General features: G+C 46.5%; 1 protein-coding gene, 1 long non-coding RNA gene and 1 pseudogene across 3 annotated transcripts; 2 read left to right on the top strand and 1 right to left on the bottom strand.

The window, feature by feature from the left end:
* Positions 1-122: 122 nt before the first annotated feature.
* LOC147624749 (uncharacterized) lies at positions 123-19,457 on the top strand. Of its 2 annotated transcripts, XM_086819781.1 has the most exons (4): positions 123-720; positions 18,325-18,354; positions 18,506-18,640; positions 18,805-19,457. In XM_086819781.1, the coding sequence occupies exons 1-4, from the start codon at positions 192-194 to the stop codon at positions 18,945-18,947; spliced, it is 837 nt and encodes a 278-aa protein (XP_086675907.1). In that variant the 5' UTR covers positions 123-191; the 3' UTR covers positions 18,948-19,457. The 2 variants fall into 2 exon arrangements, with proteins under 2 accessions (XP_086675907.1, XP_086675908.1); XM_086819782.1 differs by lacking the exon at positions 18,325-18,354 and having other exon boundaries at positions 127-720.
* Positions 7,750-9,497, bottom strand: LOC147624751 (uncharacterized; annotated as a pseudogene).
* LOC147624750 (uncharacterized) lies at positions 16,471-17,870 on the top strand. The gene is made up of 2 exons (XR_015269125.1): positions 16,471-17,565; positions 17,765-17,870. It is a non-coding gene; the product is annotated as an uncharacterized LOC147624750 (long non-coding RNA).
* Positions 19,458-21,968: the final 2,511 nt, after the last annotated feature.

Below are 21,968 nucleotides of genomic sequence, written 5' to 3'. Positions count from 1 at the left end.
GTAGGCTATGCGAATCAACACTTGGAAGTCCATAGATCAACACAAGTATGCCTTTGGATGTTCCTTGCATAACCCTTCGGATGCTCTAGCACAAGTATGCCTTTGGATGTTCCTTGCATAACCCTTTGGATGCACTAGCACAACAAAGAACCAATGCGGACCGGCCTACGAAATTCATTTTCTAGAGGACCATGGCGACTATTTTCTGCACCTCGCGTTTCGCCTTCGCCGCGAACGGTCAATGCGAGCGTTGGAGAGCCCATTATCCAAGCCCACCTCGCCCTGCTGCTCTCCATCGGAGACTGCCCTCTCTTGCCTTCACCACTTGGAAGCGCGGCTCTCTCTGCATCCCCATTTGTGCCTCGAGCTCCGACCTAGGCGATCCGGAGAGGCTTACAGGGGAGGACTACATCCCGGCTTCTCTCTACGGCGGTGGGGATTTTGAAGGCGATGACCTCGCACAGTCGCAGGTATCGCTAAGCGCGAAGGTGGAAGTGGCGAGTCAGCTGAGCGAATCGGTACCATCAGCTACCGTTGATCAGTTGGAGGAGGGTGGGGGCGGCGACGGAAGTTCAGGGGGCGGCGCGGGCGACGGAAGGTCGGGTGACGGCGCTGGAGGAGGCGGGGCGGGAGACGGTGCAAGTGGTGAATCAGAAGACAAGAACAAGAAAATGTCTGCCTCTCAAAAACTCACCTTGGGTTATGCTGCCCTTGTAGGAGGTAAGCATCATATTCTAGATGAACATCATGCTGATGTTATTTTTGTTACATGAAAGCATTCACATGGGGGCCCGGGCCATCCAGCGAGAGCCCAACGGTGAGGGCTTCTGACTTGGGGAGGGGAAGTCCCTGCCAAAAATGTGACTACAGAGGGATCTACTCATGAAGGAAAAAAAAACACTCACCTGGGTTGATGCTGTCACCAGTCTTATCCCTTTTCCACTTGTACACGATGTCTTCCATATCAAACCAGATGAGAACCACAGTCTATTTCCTTTACTATCCTCGGTTATATCCATCTCTGCAATGTTTTAGCACATGTACAAGCGGTTTACTCTGGCTTTGAGTATTTGAAATGTGTTTAGTAGGTCCAAAGGGTGGAAAAATGATCATGAGAGAGAAATAGATTGTATAGGCTACACATTAGTTAACTGTGTGAAGCAAGGATATGCATCAACCCAGATGTGAACATGAACACTGGACGTAAGAGCATGGGGACAGGAAGATATCTATCGATAGCATTGTGGGTAAGCTTGGGTCAGCCGAAGGCTTGGTGGTTGCAAGCAACAGACCGATCATCTGCTATCTTGGAGCCCAAAACAGGCAAGCCTACCTAGCATTTTTCTGTTACTCCCCCACTCCTTGTTAGCAAGCGTCAGCCCTGCAGTTTCATGGTAGCCACAAAGAAAATCTGGCAGCGAATTCCAGATGAGCAATTCAGTTTACACATCAGCTCATATCTGGTCATCGCTGTAGTCTCCATCGTTGAGTGGGTTTCGAATGAGCTGTAGAAGGGGGAAGAAAAGAAAAAGGAAGGGGGGGGGGTCAGGGGTCGGAAGGCTTAATAGCTAAGAGTTGTAGCTTTTGTGGTTATGGTGATCTTATGCTTATTGCACAAAGGCTAATAAACTAGTCTATATATAGTGCCCAAGGTTGGCATGGACGAAGGTCGGCCATTTTATTTAACCCACGACTTGGTTCAAAATGATTAACTGAACATATCGTCCGACTAGAACCATATTAGACACAGCTCCCACGGCATTTGAGACCCTCAAACAGGCCCTGCAACCTGGGAACTGTGTCCTTTGTTTGCTATCTAGCATTCACTAATGCGGTCACATAGCTCGCACAATAATGCATCCTACTTGGCAGAGTGCCCGGTTTACATAAGCCGTCTCCTAACCATTTGGTCACATTTGGCCACCGTCTAGTGTCTAAACTGGGAATTGCCAGGTGCCCGGGTGCTCACCACAACGGCTACTCCTCATTTTTTTGGGGGGGGGGGGGGGCTTACATAATAGAGCACATCCGTCATCCGTGGTAACAACAGGAGGGTGGAGCATTGAGCAAATCATAGTCACAAGGGACGGGGGACGGTAATGGGGGATGGGGATAGGAATGGGGCGGGGGATGGCCGTATGTAGGGAATGGGGACGGGGGTAGGAACGACACTTAAAAATTAGTTTGTTGGCGCCACCCACTTGCCCATACAAGCAAAGCTTGCATGCCCATGGCCGTGCACCGCCTCCATGAGGGGATGGGGTGTGATTGACCTCATTCCACCATGTCCTTGTTGTCCTTCGGCTTCTATGGGAAGTTGGAACTTGAAGTGCCGCCGCCACGTGAGGAGGATGCCATGGATGATGGATGCCCATTGCCTCCTTGTCACTTGATAGCTTGATAGCTTGAGAGAGAGAGAGAGAGAGAGTGAGCGAGGCTTGAGCCTTGAAAGTTGAGGGAGAACTTGAGTGTGAGGGTGGGTGGTTGTGAGTGTGTGTGTGTGTGTGGGACAGAGTGTGAAGCTTGAGAGAGTGTGTGTGAGGGAGAGAGTGTGTCTTGAGAGGCTAGAGCTTGCTTGTGTGAGAGCTTGAAACTTGAAAGTTGAGACCTTGGCCCTTGAGGCTTGCTGCATGAGGGAGAGAGTGTGTGTGTGTGTGTGAAGCTTAAGCTTGAAGTGTGAGAGGGAGTGTGTGTGTGTTGCGTGTGTGTTCTTATAGGGAGGGAGGCAAGAGAGAGGCCAAGGCCCAAAGCCTCAAAGGCTCAAGGCCTATGGGCCAAGGCTAAAGGCCCACAAAAAGCCCCCCCCTCCCAAACGGCCAGAAAAAAAGGGTCAAAAATGTGACCGTTGCCCAAAGATTGACCTGGGGCGTTCCCATGTAGCCGTCCCTCACAGCCGTCCCCTCCTGGATCGGTCCCTGGAACGCCGTCCCTTGTGAGGGACGCCCAGTTGGGACGTCCGTCTGTCCCCATCCATCCCCGTCCCAAAGTGTTCCTAGGGCGGTGCCCCCCTGTTCCAAGGGTCCCTTGTGACTATGGAGCAAATGCATTTCCAACAACCAGGGGTCTAATAAATGTCCCCTCCATCCCTTGTGACTATGGAGCAAATGCATTTCCAACAACCAAGGGTCTAATAAATGCGTGGGATACTATGTTCATCATTTCAGCTTAATGCACAGTGCCCATCACAAAATGAGGCCTAAATGTACTGACTAGCTAGAATGGCCATGGGGCACCCTAATATAGCATGGTGTGCACGTTGCAAGTTGGTTGAAAGCTATGCCGGAAGGCTCTAGGAAACACTTGCATGTATGCCATGTCATGTGCAAGACATGTACTGCCTGAGCTCGGAGCTAATCCTGAGGAGAGCAACCATACAAAGATAGTTTAGAACCAGAGATTAGGAGAATGAGTTGCTGTTTTGGTAGGGATTTGTGTCATTGGATAATGTGGTGTTGCTGTCGGCTGCATAGAAACCTGTCGGCTGAAGCACATGAAGGGATTTATTGTCTTGGACCTGGCCGACCAGCGGTCGGCCAGTCCATGGGGACTTTTCCAGCCTATAAAAGGCATAATTGCTCAACGATTGTGACTATTCAGTTTAGCAATGGGCTGGGTCTAGACTTAGGCTTAGATTTAGGGTTTTCTACCTTTTCAAGAAGGCAGCCAAGGGCTGCAAGAACAGTTGTACCTTTTTGTACTATATGATATACTGAATACTAAGCTATCTCTCCTCTCTTCTGTTTGTGTTTTTGCATTAGCATGTTCCAGGATGTGTGTGTGAGGGCAAAAGGACGAAAGGACCAGATGTACGAGAGATCCGAGCAAAATAAACACAGCATGAAATAGGTGAGTGAGTCTATATATAATGGTGAGTGAACATATGTACAAGAGCCCTCTAATGTGAGGTGACTTTGAGTAGAAAGACCAGTGCAAAAGCAGAGACGATGTCAGAGCTGAAGCATGGTCGATGATGAAGGCTTGTGTCAATGTGAGTCAAAGCACTCCGAGAGGTGGTCGGCATCAAAAGCTCACGTCGGTGAATGCAGAGGCACTCCGAGGTGGTAGTGGCAGTGGAAGATGAGGTGATGCAGGCTTTGGTGACAAGGGTGCTGTGGTACCTGAGGTGGTAGATGAAGAGCAGAGAGGGCTGCCATCCCGAGTGGTGTAGTGGTGCAAGCTTTGGTGACAAGGGTTTTGCAAGACCCGAAGGGTGCAAGCTCTGGTGACAAGGGTGCTGCGTACTTGAAGGGTGCAAGCTCTGGTGACAAGGGTGTTGCGTACTTGAGGTGGTGTCGATGGTGACGATAAATAGAGAGCGGACTGCGTACCCGAGGTGGTGTAGATGGTGAAGATAAGCAGAGAGTGGGCTGCCGTCCCGATGGTGTGATGTAGCAGAGAGTGGGCTGCTGTCCTAGAGAGTACTGATGATAAAACGGTGATGCCCTGTATTGTAGCAGAGAGTGGGCTGCTGTCCTGATGGGGTGAGCTGAGGAAAAACGCTGAAGTGCTCTATGTAGCAGAGACGGCTGTTGTCCCATGAGCTGAAGATAAAATGCTGATATGCTCTACTGTAGCAGAGAGAGCTGCTATCCCATGAACAGATATGTAACGCTGATGTGATCTATGTGGCAAAGAGGGCTGCTGCTGTCCCATGAACAGATGTAATGCTGATGTACTGAATATAGCAGAGAGGGCTGCTGTCCCATGGTGTGGCCTGTAGCAAAGAGTGGGCTGTTGTCCCAAGGTGTGGCCAGTAGTAAGCGCTGATGTGCTGGGGCTGACAAGCGATGATGATAAAGCAAGTATGGTGTATGCGCTGGCAGCAGCAGCAACAACAGCATATGGTACCTGATATGGTCAAGAAGCGGTACAAGATGATGAATGATGAGGCTAACCTATATATAGTATGTGGGTCTGCTGGTCGGCTAGCGTAAAGGCTGTTGGCCAGCAGCATAGACACAAAAAATCCCAAATAAAACCAATAAATCCCAATCAAATCCCCTTTTGGGGCTGGGAAAAATGATGTTTTCACACAGTGTTTAGGGCTGAAAGAAGACTCCCAGAGCTACCGCATGTAACATTGGTATCAGAGCATCAGGCTCAGCAAGGCTAAACATTGATTCAGTCCTAGATGAAGGTGCACAGGTCCAAGGCATAGGAAAGTGCACAGGTACGAGGCCCAAGGCAAGGAACACTAGACAGGGAAGAATTCCCAGGAGGTTGGTTGGTGGTGTCCCACTAAGCCCAAGGGGATGGTAGTCTTGTGAGTCAAGTGCCACTTGGGGCACACCAGGAAAGGCTTTCAGGCAACGGTTCCAGGGGAGGTTGATCCTCCAAGGGGTGGAGTGAGTGCCAAAACTCATTTCTCTGGAAAGAAGACCAAAGACAGTGTTCAGGGATAGGGCAGGAACGGAATGGGGTCTGGATTGAACAGATGCATAGATCTTCATCAGAGTTAGAGTGGATTTGGAGACTGGGCCGGGTGTTCAGTGAAAAGGTTGCTAGAATAGGAAGGATGACAGAGAGACTTCGGGAATAGAATGGGATGATGATAGTCATCCAAGAATACAGATTGGAATCCTATCATAGGGGATGTCATGTGTCACCACTTCTCTGGCAGATGTCTGGAATGATGTCATGGTTGAATACATGTGGAAGGGCTCCATGGAAGGATTGGTATCCTGGTGTGAGTTCCTGGCATGATTTATGAACTTATGGAAGGGTGATAACCCTGGTGAGTGACCTTGGACTCATGGAAGGGTGGTTACCCTGGTGAATACTTTTTGGTCCTGTGTGGACGACGCCTGTGAACGGGCTAGTTGGATCTACAAGATGTAAGTTGGGAGATTTCATCCACTATGTTTGTGCACCAGCATATGTATGTGAGTTGCACATGCATGGATGACTTGTTTTTGATGCTTGGACATTGCTTGGTATTTTGCCTGTGAATGTCCATGGGCACCGGGGACGCTTGGACAACCCGTGGATACGCGTGTGCACACCTGTTTGGGACTCGTATGGTTTCCTTATGTGTTTTGCAAGTGGTAAGTGTGCACACTTAACCCAATTTATTCATTATTTCATGTTACTAAGGTTTATTGGGTGCAGGGTTCACATTCACTTAAAGTGTGGGCGGACGCACTTATAATTTTATAAGTGAGTTCACATCAGGCTAGACTATTTTTAATGAACCAAGGCCAATTATGAGAGATGGGCACCCGAGCACTCCCAAATATCTCCGCGAGGCTATTCTGGGTGTGGGAGGGCCAAAGTGGGCAAGCCCCGACTTGTAGAGCACTCATCAGGAAGTCGTGGGCTGTTAGGAGCTGTTTGGACAGGAAAAACAGCAAGTTTACTCATTTGCATGAGCTACAGGTGGAGTGCATGGATGACTTGTTTTTGATGCTTGGACATTGCTTGGTATTTTGCCTGTGAATGTCCATGGGCACCGGGGACGCTTGGACAACCCGTGGATACGCGTGTGCACACCTGTTTGGGACTCGTATGGTTTCCTTATGTGTTTTGCAAGTGGTAAGTGTGCACACTTAACCCAATTTATTCATTATTTCATGTTACTAAGGTTTATTGGGTGCAGGGTTCACATTCACTTAAAGTGTGGGCGGACGCACTTATAATTTTATAAGTGAGTTCACATCAGGCTAGACTATTTTTAATGAACCAAGGCCAATTATGAGAGATGGGCACCCGGGCACTCCCAAATAGCTCCGCGAGGCTATTCTGGGTGTGGGAGGGCCAAAGTGGGCAAGCCCCGACTTGTAGAGCACTCATCAGGAAGTCGTGGGCTGTTAGGAGCTGTTTGGACATGAAAAACAGCAAGTTTACTCATTTGCATGAGCTACAGGTGGAGTTCATGCCAAGAGCAAGAGTCCCAAGGTTGGCTAGCTGCTATTTCTCTCTCTACAGGGCAGGCCGACTGCATCTACAAGGCTGCAGGCTATCAGATTTGGTTCCAAAAGCTTGCGCATGGCTGATGGGACTGTTTTGGTGCTTCTTTGCTGAGAACAGGGCTTGGATGGAGTGAACAGAGCCTCAACAGGAGCTGGCCGACTGTTATAAGGGCCATTATTGGCTGTTTTTACAGGTTTGCAAGAGGTTTCTCACGACGAAACTTGAGCAAACATGTCCTTAGACAAGTACTAGGCCTGGGGATGTGATCTGGTGGAGCTTGTGGGTGGCCAGTGAGCCAAAACCATGGCTGGTTACTGTTTTGCAGGTTTGGGACAGCACTTTGTTAGAGGGTTGGTGACCGCTCTATCAAAGTATAGGAGTGGTTGGTGATCACTCTACCCTGGTTGGTGACCGAGGGTATTTCTACAGGAGCGGTTGGTGACCACTCAACCTTGGTTGGTGACCGAGAGTGTTGCAATAGGAGTGGTTGGTGACCGAGGAGTTGCAGGTAATGTGTTTACCTATGTTTTCACAGTTGGATAAATCTGGTGTCGGTTGGATGAGTGTGTACTCTCTGGGCACCCGCATCTTGTACATATAAATACTTCTATTGGTAATAAAGATACCTCGGGGGGGGGGGGGTGGGGGCAGAGTCACATGGGGACGGGGAGGGGGACGGGGAAGTGCTGTCCCGGGGACGGGGTCGGGAACGGCAAAAAAAAACCTCTTTTTTAAAAGCAATTTAGGAGTTGTATGCATGACATACATATAGAGACACACTTTGAACAAAATTTTACACCGAATAGACAAAAAGCAAGAGTCATTTTGAGCAAAATGCGCTAATAAAACATCGATGGCACACTGATTATGTGATTGATAGTCTGATAGATACAAAGAGATAAGTACATGCCTCATGGGCAGTGAGGGTTACAAAAAAGAGTGGGTACAAAATAGGGATACTAGATAGATCACAATAGATCATGGCCATTGGCAGTGGGCACAAAAAAGGTGAGATGGCTCAAGGCTCAAGAGTCAAGCCTCAAGCTCCTGAAGTGCTAGCCTGACGGGAGGCTTGGAAGTCGAAGTCGTCGATGCCATTTGAAGCCTCCTCCTCCCCCTCAGGCTGTAGCTCCTCCTCTACCTCCTCAAGATGCTCCTGAGCTGCAGGATCCTGCTGTGCCATCTCCCATTCGGTGAAGGGATCCGCCTTCCCTGTTGCTGTCGCACATAGCATGCGCAAGTTAGCGCTCACAAAAACCAAATCACTTGCCCTTTGCACTTCAAGGCGGTTCCTCTTCTTAGAGGCAATGTGACTGTAAACGCTCCAAAGTTGCTCCAAGCAACTAGAGCTCATAGCCTGGCTAAGGATGCGAATAGCCAAGCGCTGCAACTCCGGCCCATCTGATCCGTAATCCTCCCACCAAAGAGGAGACCCAATCTTGAGGCGGTCAAGCTGTGCATCTAAACATCCAAAAGATCCCTGCCGCGTCCTGTACTGAGATAGCTGGTCTCTGATCTTCCGCCTGATGGTAGGGTCGGGCTCTAAGCGCTCCAAAATGATCCGCCATCCCCTGCTTACTTCCTTGTCGGCCTCTTGCTTTCTGCCCTGGAACTCTGGATCAACCCACAAAGGCAGCCACATGAAGAGGGGAGTAGTAGGAGTTCCACCTGGACTCACATAATGAGTGGATCTCCTCAAACTCGGCCCTGTCTGGCACAAGCTGCTGGAGTGACTCGATCATGCGATCCATGGCCTCATAGACCTTGCCGATACATGGTTCACGGCCGTCAATGACTCGTAGAAGGTGAACAATAGGCTTGACCAAGGCATCGAGTGTCTTCACCTTCTCCCACCAAGCGGCATCATCGGCGCGATCTCGGCACGTTCTCCTTGTTGCCGATTTTGACTGCGGCATGGCAGAAAATTCATCACTAAGGAAAAGCCCTCTTAGGGCTGCGCCACATGTAGACAAGCGGCCTAGCATGAGGAAGTTGTATGCAAACCTTGTCTCAGAATACTTGAGGAGGGAAAGAGTGCTCCTTTTAGAGAACTCATGTCGCAGCCTTTGGTGGTTGAGGACAAAGGATACAAGCTGGTTAGCCTCCTCAATGGTGGGTGCAATCCATGGCAAGGCACCTATGTCTTTGAGGAGGTTGTTGAGACAATGGGCCATGCAAAAAGAAACTGTGATGGATGGATACATTGACTCAATAATGCTCCCGGCTGCCCTATTTGACGCCTCTCCATCCGCCACCATGCCGACCACAAGCTCCGGCCCAATGACCTCGATCGTGGACGCCCATTCCGCGGCAAGCACATCCACGGCCTTCCCAGTGCCACTCGCATCATGTGACTCGATGAAGTACACTTTGCCCCTTGAGTAGGCCACCACTCCATGGATGGAGCGCTTGCGCGTGTCACTCCATCCGTCTACAATGAGAGAGACTCCGTTAGTCTCCCATGTTGCCTTTGTATCCGCCGCCGCCTGCTCAACGGCCAACTTCTCCCTATCAAGCAAAGTGGTGCGAATCTTTTCCGATGAAGGTGGCGCATAAGAGGGGCCATATTCCTCGATCTTTGTGGCCATCTCACGGAAGTAAGGAGACCTATTTCAAGTAAGGAAAACCATGTAGCATGTTAGCTTTTTTTGGCAATATGACAAATGCTTTGAAGCATGAGACATTAAAAAAAAAAGAGTGAAGAGAATTGAGTCTCGACTCTCACCGTGCCGCTTGAAACGCAATGTGGTCGTGGTAGAAGAACCTAGCCACCGACCTATCCACCTCATTCTTCAATTTTGGGTTCCAATTCTCGTTAAGAGTGGATTGACGGCGGATGGGAATGGAGGCACCCGATGTGGATGGAGTGGACTTGAATGGTTGAGAGCTTGAAGCAAGATTTGGGTTCCTCTCCACCTCCATTCGCGTCGGTTGCTCTCGTGCTCTCACCACATCATGAGGATCAACGGCAACATGTCGCCCTCTCTTTGCCGCCTCGGCCACCTCATAAACCTTGAGCTTCTCAAGAAGCTCCGCTCGCTTCTCAGGAGTAACGCGTGCGCAAAATTGCACTTGATGACCGGCCTCGTGCAAAAAGTGAGCTCGCACTTTGTTGGCGCCTTCACCTTGTGTGCACCGCCGGCCTCCTTCGTGAAGAGCCCGCAACGGAAAATGTGGCGGCGGCGCCTTCACCTTGAGATGCCATGAATGATGATAGTGTGAGAGAGAGGGAAGAAGGGTGCAATAGAGAGAGAGAGAGAGAGAGATGGCTTGGAAGTTGGAGAGAGAGAGAGAGAGAGAGAGAGAGAGAGAGAGAGAGAGATGGCTTGGAGAGAGAGAGAGTTGATGGGGAGAAACCTGAATTAGGGTTAGAGTTCATTCATGGGAGACATACACAGAGAAGCAAGGGAGAGAGAGAGAGAGTTGTGGGGATAAGTCAACTCATGAAAAGCATGAGTGTGTGACTCCCCTATCACACATGTATATTGCACTAGTACACATAGTGCACTTAGTACATTAAAAGTACTAAGTGTACTATGTACTATAACTTATGGGCTTGTACACACTATAAGGGTGGGCATAACGCCTTTACCCCAACAACCTCCCACTTAAAGGCAAAGTGCCCTTAAGTAAAGGAAAAGAAAAAATCAGCATGTACATGATAATATACAAGGCCATATCAAGGCTGAAAATGGCCTCATCCAATGCCCATCAAGTGTCTGCAATGAGCAAACCGCTCCGGAGGCAAACTCTTCGTCAACAGATCAGCCGGGTTGTCATCCGTGTGAATCTTAACAAGCTGAATTTGCTTGTTCTCTATCACCTCTCTGATGAAGTGATACTTCACATCCACATGCTTCGTCTTTGCATGAAAGACAGGGTTCTTTGCCAACTGGATGGCACTCTGACTGTCACAATGCAACAATGGAATATCCCCTGTATAGCCCAAATCAACCACTAACCGAGATAGCCATAATGCCTCCTTGCAAGCCTCTGTGGCTGCAATATACTCGGCCTCTGTAGTAGATAAGGCTGTGCACTTCTGCATCCTGGATATCCATGACACAGCACCTCTTGTGAATGTAAATACATAACCGGTAGTAGACTTCCGGTTATCTGGATGACCGGCATAATCCGAATCCGTGTAACCATGCACTAATGCATCCTGTTTGCCAAAGCAAATGCACAAATCCTGTGTGCCCTTCAGGTATCTCATGACACCTTTCACTGCTTCCCAATGCTTCTTGCCAGGGTTGGCCATGTATCTAGAAACCACTCCCACTGCAAATGCAATGTCCGGCCTAGTAGCAACCATGGCATACATGAGACTGCCACAAGCTGAAGCATACGGAATCTTGGCCATATCAGCCCTGTCACTATCCGACTGTGGGCTGTCCATAGCACTGAGTTTCACATATGGAGGCAAAGGAGTACTAGCTTTCTTCCCCCCGTCCATATTGAACCTCTGCAAGACTTTGCCAATGTATTCCTTCTGAGACAAATACAACACATGCTGATTTCTGTCCCGAAGTATCCGCATACCCAAGATGTGATTTGCATCACCCAGATCCTTCATATCAAAGGTCTCATGCAGCCTCTTCTTCAAGGCATCCATCTCTTTACGAGATTTCCCGGCAATTAACATATCATCAACATACAAAATGAGAATCAATAGACTGCCATCCAAAGCTTTCTTGGTGTACAAGCAGTGATCTATGTCACTTCTCTTGAATTTCTGTGATTTCATGAATGTATCAAATTTATGATACCATTCTCTTGGTGCCTGTTTGAGCCCATAAAGACTCTTTTTCAGCTTGCATACAAGCTTCTCCTTTCCACTTACTGCATAACCCTCTGGCTGCTGCATATATATCTCCTCATGGAGATCACCGTGAAGAAAAGCAGTCTTCACATCCATCTGAATCAAGTCCAGATCATCATGCGCAACCAAAGCCAACACAGCTCTAAGTGTGGTCATTTTGACCACTGGAGAGAAGATCTCATCAAAGTCCACACCATATTCCTGCTTGAAGCCCTTAGCCACTAACCTGGCTTTGTATCTTGGCTTAGCATCTGATGCAACTTTGAGCCTGTATACCCACTTGCATGGCAAAACCTTCTTGCCTGCAGGCAAAGGCACCAACTTCCATGTTCCATTTTTATGCAGAGAATCCATCTCTGACTTCATGGCACGCTCCCAAAGAGCCTTGTCTACCCTCTGTAAAGCCTCCTTGTAACATGAGGGCTCCCCACAGTCAGTGAGCATCAAGTAGTCAACCCCTGGAACAAACCTGTCAGGGGCTCTGGAGGGTCTAGTGGACCTCCGTACCCAATGACCATCATTTGCAGGTTGCTGTCCAGCCTGCATATCACCCATTGGTGGCTCCTGTTCCATGCCATAAGGCTGAAAAATCATGCCCGGTATATCCTCTAACTGTGGTATATCCATAGGGATATCTTTTGCCATCTCTGGCTGTCCATTTGGACCATTTTCAGCACCATTTAAGGGCTGGTTTTCCTGCTGTAATGGCTGATTTACAGCCCTTTGTTGTTGTCCATGATGTCCATCATCATCAAAGATGACTCTGCCAGGCTCCTGTTGCCTTGCAGGCTCTTTATACATGCATGTTTCATCAAAAATGACATCATTGCTGCGTATGATCTTTCTATTTATGGGATCCCAAAGTCTATACCCCATTTCACCTCTGTCACCATATCCTAGGAATATGCATTTGTGAGACTTAGGATCAAGTTTGGTGCGCATTTCCCTGCGTATGTGCACGTACGCAACGCAACCAAACACTCTCAAGTGCTTGTATGACGGAGGCTTCCCTGTCCATACTTCTTCTGGCACTTTCCCACCAAGCCTCGTGTTAGGTGACCTGTTTATAAGGTGAACGGCTGTCATAACAGCTTCAGCCCAAAAACCATGAGGTAATGCAGCATGCGACAACATAGAACGGACCTTCTCCTGTATGGTCCTGTTCATCCTCTCTGCTGTCCCGTTTTGTGGAGGATCATAAGGAGTAGAGAGCTCCCTCTTGATGCCTTTAGCATCACAAAAGTCCTGAAACTGTTTGGACATGTACTCTCCACCATTGTCGGAACGCAAAGCCTTCAGTGTTTTGCCAGTTTGATTCTCAACAAGAGCAACAAACTTCTCAAACACTGAGAATGTATCACTCTTCAAACGAAGAGGATAAACCCACACCTTGCGTGTGGCATCATCTATAAATGACACAAAATATTTTGCCCCTCCCAAAGAAAGCTGAGGCATCTCACATACATCTGTATGCACAAGCTCTAACTGAGCATCTTTCTGTCCAAGAGCTTTCTTGTGGGGGCACTGTAGTTGCCTACCATAAATACAATGCTCACAAAACTGAAAACTTGAAAACTTTAGAGAAGGCAAGTAACCCAAACGAGACAATTGCTCCATTCCCTTGACACTCATGTGTCCCAACCGGCTATGCCACATAGAAATTTCCGGCAGCTCGGTTGCATTTACATTAGCATGGTGACAAACACCTGCATGCATAAAGTAAAGAGTGTCCACTTTAGAGCCTCTGGCAACAACCAGTGAGCCCTTACTAATTTTCCACTTTCCACTACCAAATGTGGTAACATAATCAGCATCATCAAGCTGTCCAGTAGAAAGCAGATTCTTCTTGATCTCAGGCACATGCCTGACATCATGGAGCATAAGCTGTGAGCCATCTGAAAATACAAGCCTTACATCACCTCTGCCAAGTATCTTGCATGCATGGTTATCACCCAAATAAACCACTCCTTCATTGCCAGCAGTGTACCTAACAAACAAGTCTCTGCAACCTGTGACATGAAAGGAGGCACCTGAATCAATGATCCATGAGTGCATACCATGACCACCTGTAAGAAGTGAATGGGCATCAAGTGAAGACGTAAAGAGGACCTCATCCTCACTGCCACCTGCATGTGACACATTGATTTCTTCGATCTTGACTCCACTTTTGCCCTTTGGCTTTGCATCTTTGGCTTCATCTTTCTCTTTGTCTTTGCCTTTTTCCTTTTCTTTCTGATCATTTTTCCATTTGTAGCATTGCTTTTTAATGTGTCCCTTCTTGCCACAATAATGGCATTCCAAATCCTTTTTGGAGCGAGACTTGCTCCTTCCCCTTTCTTGGCTTTTCCCCCTTTGCTGGGATCTCCCACGTGCATTCATTGCATTGGACTTTCCAACAGAGTTGTTTTTCCTGTTCATCTCTTCTTGAAGAAGAGCACCCTCAACATCTGCATATGACAACATAGCATTCGAATTGCTAGTGGCTGTCCTGAATGTGTCCCAACTCTCTGGCAAAGTGCATAACAAAAAAGTGGCTTTGAACTCATCGTCCATTGTCAACTTTTGATTGATAACCTGGCTGACAATACCATTAAACTCATTTAAATGGGCTGTCATAGACGCTCCTTCCTTCATCTGAAGACCTATGAGTTTCTTCAACCAATACACTTTGCTTGAGGCACTTTGTTGGGCATACAAGTCCTGCAATCTCTGCCACATTCCCCAAGCTGTCTTCTCTTCACGAATGCTGAAAAGTAATGAGTCTGACACAGACAACATGATAGTAGATCTTGCCAGCTCATCCATATCTTCCCACTCTTCAGCTGTAAGAGAAGCGGGCATCACACCCCTTTCTTTGATAGGCTTGTGCTGCTTTTTCTGGAGCAACACATTGTAGCACTGGGTTTGCCAAATGTCATAGTTATGCGAGCCTTCAAGCTTCTTGATGTGAAGCAATGAAGAGCTCTCACCTGTGGTTGCCATAGCAATATGCAACCTTTAATGCCTGACTCCCTGCAAATGTGCAAACACTGCACCCAAGATGTGCAAACACTGCACCCAAAGCACACAAAGTGCTCACAAATGTTCTCCCAAGCTTTATCTCCCACTGCGGAAGCAAGAATGCAACTTTTCTCCCACTTTTTGTGATGAAAACACCAAAATCTGGTTGCTGCAGATTTTGGACAGCACCTTGAATGTGCTCTTTTGCCCTTCCAAAGTACTGTACAGCAGTACTAAGCGCTCACCAATGATGTACCAAACCTGTACCGGCAATTTCAGCAGCTGAATTTGAACCTTTTGATCACTCAAAACAGTGTACAGCCATGCCAAAACATGCACAAAGCTGTGCCAAATCTGTACCAACAGGTACAATAGCAATAAATGCTCTCGTGGCTGTCCAAATGAGTGAAAATCAGACTTTTACAGTCACGAACACTGCATACAACAGTCCCGAACAGAAATTGGGCAAAAGCCCCTTGACTGCAAGCTGATTTTTGAGGATTCAAGGCATAAATGTCTTGCCTGCTGCTTTGCCAAGCTCAACAAGCATACAAACTTGAAAAGCCCCTTGATTTAAGATCAATTTCTGATCATACATGGTACATTGACGCACATGAAGGCATCCAGAGTGTTCACGATGCTTCCCCCTGGCCACATATACATCAAATACATGAAAGCCCCTTGATTTACAGGCACATTGAGTGCTTGTAAGGCATCAACACATTATCCACAGCATCAAATGCGATCGCCTGCATGCAAATCAACCAAATCGGCACAAAAGCCCCTTGATTTGCACTGCAATTTGCTGCAATTTGCTGCAATTTTGCCCAAATGTGCGATTTTTCACATCATACAGCATGTATGAGTGCTTAATTGCACAATTACATCAAAAGCCCCAAATTTCGACATCCAATTTCCTGCAAATTGATCCTGATTTGACCAATTTCTTGCAAATTTATCCTGATTGTGACCAATGTCACCCAATTTTGCCAATTTTGCTCAAAAAATTGAGCAATTGGGCACCTGTACCTGCTCAATTGCTTGAATTGATAAGAAATTCCCAAAATATTGAAGGCAAATACCTCTTAAATTTCTGAATTTCTCTGATTTGCAGGTTGAATTTTTGTTGTTGCAGGAGAAAAAGGGGGGACACGTTTGTGTTGATGCTGATGCAATTGTATGGATACGCCTGGCTGCTCTGCTGCTGTAAGCCACTGGCGGCACCTGGCTGCGCTTGGTTGGCTATTTGCTACCTGCGCTAGGCAGCCTGGGCAGCTTTAGTGACTGCATCCCGCCCAGCGTATAGCACGTTTAAAACCCGCCTAGGCGAGTGTCGCTAGGCGAAGCTAGGCGAACAAGCGTGGAGTTCTGGCGCTAGGTGATTCGCACGCTTATGAGCGCCACCTTGTGTTCGCTCCACGTTGACGCATGAAAGCCTTCGTTGGCTGCGAACACTCAACGCTCGCCCTGGCGCCTTCTTCGCTCCACGCTGAAGTGGTTAATACGCCTTGTGCCACGTGCGCCTTGAGCGCTTATTGCCTTCGCCTAGTAGCGTTTATCCGCCCGACTGCGAATGATGCCTTGTGCCACGTGCGCCTAGCCTGAAGTCGACAGTCCTGTATTCGACTTCTTCTCCTCTGTTCTCTTGCAAGCTTCTGGCTGCCTGCTGCGACTCTGATAGGCTCACACAGAAGAAAAAAAAAAAAAACGACCAGCAGCTCACACAGAGACAGGAAGAGGGAAGAGGGAGGGAAGACCTTGCTCTGATACCAGTTGATGGGGAGAAACCTGAATTAGGGTTAGAGTTCATTCATGGGAGACATACACAGAGAAGCAAGGGAGAGAGAGAGAGAGTTGTGGGGATAAGTCAACTCATGAAAAGCATGAGTGTGTGACTCCCCTATCACACATGTATATTGCACTAGTACACATAGTGCACTTAGTACATTAAAAGTACTAAGTGTACTATGTACTATAACTTATGGGCTTGTACACACTATAAGGGTGGGCATAACGCCTTTACCCCAACAAGAGAGAGAGAGAGAGAGAGAGAGAGATGGCTTGGAAGTTGGAACTTGGCACAACTTGGAACTTTGAAGTTTGGATTTGGAAGCTTGAGGCTTGAGAAACGAGTGTGGGTGCAATAGAGAGTGTGCCTTTTTTTATAGCTGGAATTCTGCCCGTTTCTGCCCGTTTTCTGCCCGTTTCTGGCCGTTTTCTGCCCGTTTCTTGCCGTTGGAGATGTCCCCTCACCGCGTCCCCTGCCCGTCCCGCGTTTCGGGAACGCGTCCCCGGGACGCCCTCATGCGTCCCCGTGTTGCACGGCGTCCCCTGCGCGTCCCACCCGTCCCCGGCCGTCCCGTCCCCGCGTCCCGCGTCCCTACGGCCCGTCCCCGCGTCCCCGTGTGACTCTGGGTGGGGGGCGGGGGTGGTGGACTCCCAACTTCAGTCCCTAGTGCTGTGTCATGTGCAAGTTGGTTTATGTTTGCAGGATGTATATGCTCATGTAATGTTTAACAATGATGGTAGTCATGTATATGCCAGGAATGGTTGATGTATGTATGTTTTGGTAGTGAATTGGTTCCGTATACATGTGCCCGTATGTGACAATGTGCAAGACATGCACTGGCTGGACTTGGAGGAGAGCAACCAGACAAAGACAGATCAGAACCAAAGATTCGGAGCATGAGGTTCCATTTTGGCAGGGATTTGTCTCATTGGATAATGTGGTGTAGCTGTCGGCCAGCACATGAACACATGAACGATATTTATTGTCCTGGGCCTGGCCGACCAGCAGCCGGCCAGTCCATGGGGACTTTTCCAGCCTATAAAAGGTATAATTGCTCAACGATTGTGACCATTGAGTTCAGCAATGGGCTGGGTCTAGATAGGCTTAGATTTAGGGTTTTCTCCCTTTTCAAGAAGGCAGCCCTTGAAGAACAGTTGTACCCTTTTGTACTATATGATATACTGAATACTCAGCTCTCTCTCTCTCTCTCTCTCTCCTCTCTTCTGTTTGCGTTTTTGCATCAGCATGTTCCAGGATGTGTTTAGGGCCGAAAGAAGACTCCTAGAGCTACCGCATGTAACAGGTAACCAGGCCTTTTTATGTAAAAAAGGAAGTCCATTTTTGTGGGAAGATTTATTGGCTCAATTTAAGTGTGGTAACTGAAAAGCTGTCAAGATGAAGAGTGGGTGCCCAAAGACTGTTAGGAAAGGAAGCACCCTGTCCACGTGAATCCCTGACAGAAGGATCATCTAGATCCCATCCTGCCCTAGAGCTAGCAAGGTGTATTGAAGAAGGGCAGGCGGGCCATCTGGGGAAGGCAGTCAGTACCTAAGGATCAGAGTTAAGAAAGAGATATTTTGTAATGGTTGCAGAAGGCATAATGGGCTATGAGACCAACAAGGTACAATCGGCATGGGATGGAGTGTTTGCTGTGTGAGATCATAGATGTTGACAATCATGACCTATAGGTTTCCTATCAGAATCCAGAGGAGATGTGAGATTAATCATGCCCAAAATGGTGCTCCATACATGGCTGCTTGTCTAAATAAGGAATCAAGAGAAGTGACTTTGTTTGTACCTGCAGGAAATGTGCCTAGAAGCTTTGACTCTTCAGGTATGCCAAAGATGAACACTGTTGCAGGCCTTTTATATTTTTCATGTTGGCTATGTTATTTTGTTGATGTTCTGCAGTGGCAAACTACACAGTGATGATCACATGAGTCATGCCATTAACATGTGAGTGTTCTCTTATCGGATTTGGGCAGTGGGTGGAGTAATTGGATATGCAAAAAGCAAAAGCACAAAGTCACTCATCTCAGGAGCTCTTTCTAGCTTGGTGCTATACTATGTATACACGCAATTACCAAGCAATCCAGTGTTTGCATCATCGCTTGGATTAGGTGAAGCACATTCAACCCATCCAAAATTTCTTTATGGCTTTTCTCTTTCCAAGTACTTCCAACTATGCTTTGATCTTGGACTCTTTGCATTTTACCTTCTGAGATGATGCAAGTCCTTGTAAATATGGTATGTGTAATATAAGAACACTCTGCTTTTGTTCCAGGTGTCTCAGCACTTCTTTTGGTAGTGATGGGAACTCGTTTCAAGAAGTCGGGGAAACTTTTCCCAGCTGGTGTTGTCTCTCTTGTATCACTGATCATGTCAGGTGGTTACATTCATGGGATAATGCGGAGTTCTCATGCTTAGAGATGTAGTCCCTCTTTTCAGAGGTGTGTAGTGGAGAGTAATAAATGTGTACACAACTGGGTGTAGAGGTAAAAAAGGGATGCAAGCACTGCCTTTTCTTGATCCAGGATGCAGAATTGTGTATTTAGAAGAGCAAGAGAACTTTTCAAACCCCCCCTGCGCCCGCCCCCCCCCCCTCCCCCCCCCCCCCCAACACACACACACACACTTTTTCTCGTGGGATAACGGGTGTGAATATTTATCATAGCTGCTTTTAGTACTTCTCGTTTGTGTTAGAAGCAACAGGTTTTCATTTGAAGCAATTCCATGGTCTGTCAGTATGCCAAACTTAAACATGGACAAGATTATATTTAATATTTTTGTAAGGCCAAAATTAAGGTTTGCATGGAAGCCGGACCAACTTATAAGGTTTGATCTTGTGAAGGTAGGTTGTGGCTAGACAAGCTTTTTTGGCCAGTCTTGGAGAGGTAGAGATTATAGTAATTTTTGAGTTGGAACATTTTGAACCTATCTAGGCCTTAAATGTTGAAGCTAAGAGATTCTATTTGAGAATAATGTGATGTAACATGACTACTATGTGGAAGTGTGCTTAATGATGGTTAATGCAAAGCAATAACGATTATTAATGTTAATCACATGTTTATGACATAGAGAAGTAGAGAGAAGGAAAAGAGAGACTCTTTACTTAACCTACTCCTACTATATATTATTTGAATGAATGAGTAATTACAATGATTGTCATAGATTCAATGTAGATCTAGACTATGAATGTTATGAATGAACTTATGCGTATTGTCCTCCACTGTGCGATAATGAAAACTGTTGAGTTAGAGATGTACATGGGTGATACAAATTGTTACATTGCATGCTCTTGGACTTTGGCTTTTCAATCTTTGTCTCTGAATGATTATGAATGGCCCATGATCTTCTTTTATATAGGAAAGTGATAGCAAGTTGTAATCAAGTTGGTTTTCTTTTTTGAGGCCATAAAAAGTCATCAAAAATGTCTTAAAATGTGTTCTTATTGTGTTCATAATATATCCCAACCATTGGTGTATGTCTTGGGTACCTTCGAGCACCTATAGGGCCACCAAATTGGCTCTAAACTTTCATATATGACCTCTAACTTTGTCTTTAAGGTAGTTGGAAAGAATAATCATGTCTACGTGGTATCGAATTAATGTGTGCATGTGACATGTGAACTGTTTTTTCTACTTTCAACTTTGTAGACTTGTCCATGTAAACTTGTTTCCCAACCCCCATTCCTCGTCCCCTGGTTTTCTCTCTAATTGTGGCTTTTCCTATGGTGCTTGTTGCGTATCCTTTTAGTGAGTTATAGGTTTGTCCATGGGAACATTCTTTGCTTTTGAGGGAATTCAAAATGGCTTTTGCTTGTTTATAGCAAGTGAGAATATTTGTGGCTTACATGTTAGAGCAATGCCTTAATATGCTTGCTTATAGTCAATGAGTTTGAATGTGGATTGCATTTTTGAGCAATGACTGAAGTGTATGTTAGCTTGCATTGCCTTGCTACTTAATTGGTAGGTGATGAGAATCTTTAGTTTCAAGAAGCAACACAAATTTATGAAGCCAAGAAGACATTTAAAATTCAATGCAAGTAGAACAATGATAGGCTCTGTCACTTGATCTCACCACTAAAAAATCTTTTGGTTTTGTAACATTTGTAGGGTTCATGATCTTTTAATGAAACCATGATCACATAGGGGTCCTTATTTACAAAAGCCATAGAAATAACTCTGAAGCTTTGTCACGTGAGGACGCCAATTTGCAAGATTCAACATCTTTCTCTAAAAGTTCGAAGCTTTTAAAGGTATGTGCTTTACATTGAAAACAATTTTTGGATGAAACGTTTGTTCCGTAATCTTTTGCCTCTATGTTATAGTTATTGCCTTTAAGATTCTGAACACTTTGGCTAGGAAGCACCTTAGTCCATTATAGGTGAGTTGCATACCATAATTGTACATATATGTCTCAGAAAGCTTGAGGTGCCTTAGTGATTAGCTATGCAACTCTCTCTTTGTGTGTGTAGAGAGAGAGAGAGAGAGAGAGAGACCCTAGGTTTATGATGCCGAAAGTGTTGTGCTTGGGTAGTGGTCTTTTGTAATACAAGAATTGAAGCTAAGTTGAGCACAATAAAAGTGTAGCACACAGTGCAAACGAAGAGTAGGTTGTCATGTGAAACCCTATCATAAAAATTGCCAAACAACCACTATGCATCCTTTTTTTAGTGATTTATCAATACCAACTAAATCCAAGGCAAAATTGAGACGCACATAGAGACATGAAGGGGAGAGGGATGGAGGAGGGGAAGTGATCCAACACATTGAAGGGGTAAAGTCCTTTCTTGCAAGAATCTTAGATCTTTATCAAGATTATTGTATTTAATTAATTCAATTAGATGAGCAACATATTAATTCTAAGACTTAGAATCAACCTAGAATGGAGCATTAATCTACTCTTTTGAGAAAAGAAAATTCCGTGTTCATACCCTTAGAAACATAATATTATGTGACGTGCTCAACCGACTAGCACAAGTGCCAGTAGCTAGACCAACTGTGGCTCTACCAACACCACCAACTCCCCAACATGGTAATACATGACTTGCAGCTTTGTCAGGACAAGGGAACACACGAGGAATTTATAGGGTACTTGACATATCCTTACCACCATCTTACGTACTTTGCTAGGACAAGGGTACACATGAGGAATTTATAAGGGTACTTGGCATACCCTTACCACCACTTGCCTTGCCACCACAACCACCTCCACCAAATATTACCCCGTTCAATCAAGTTTTTATTGAAGAACCGCTAGAAGAAAGTGAATATCCGTGAGTCCGAACTTAATTAGGACCATTATTGGGAGCCATCGGATTTTGTGCTTGACTTCTGTGTTATGCAAGAAGGAGCAACGCCAAAGCCCGTTTTTCAAACCTCTATCCAATGGAAGGGGAGAGACATAAACACAACAACTCAGAGGCCCCTGATAAAATGCTTTCAT

This window comes from Cibotium barometz, chromosome 25, assembly GCF_041138505.1.
Source record: "Cibotium barometz isolate CiBa-2024 chromosome 25, ASM4113850v1, whole genome shotgun sequence".
In the NCBI taxonomy this organism is placed as follows: Eukaryota; Viridiplantae; Streptophyta; class Polypodiopsida; order Cyatheales; family Cibotiaceae; genus Cibotium; species Cibotium barometz.
Note: the sequence above shows the minus strand (reverse complement) of the source record. Positions and strands in the feature narration are given on the sequence as shown.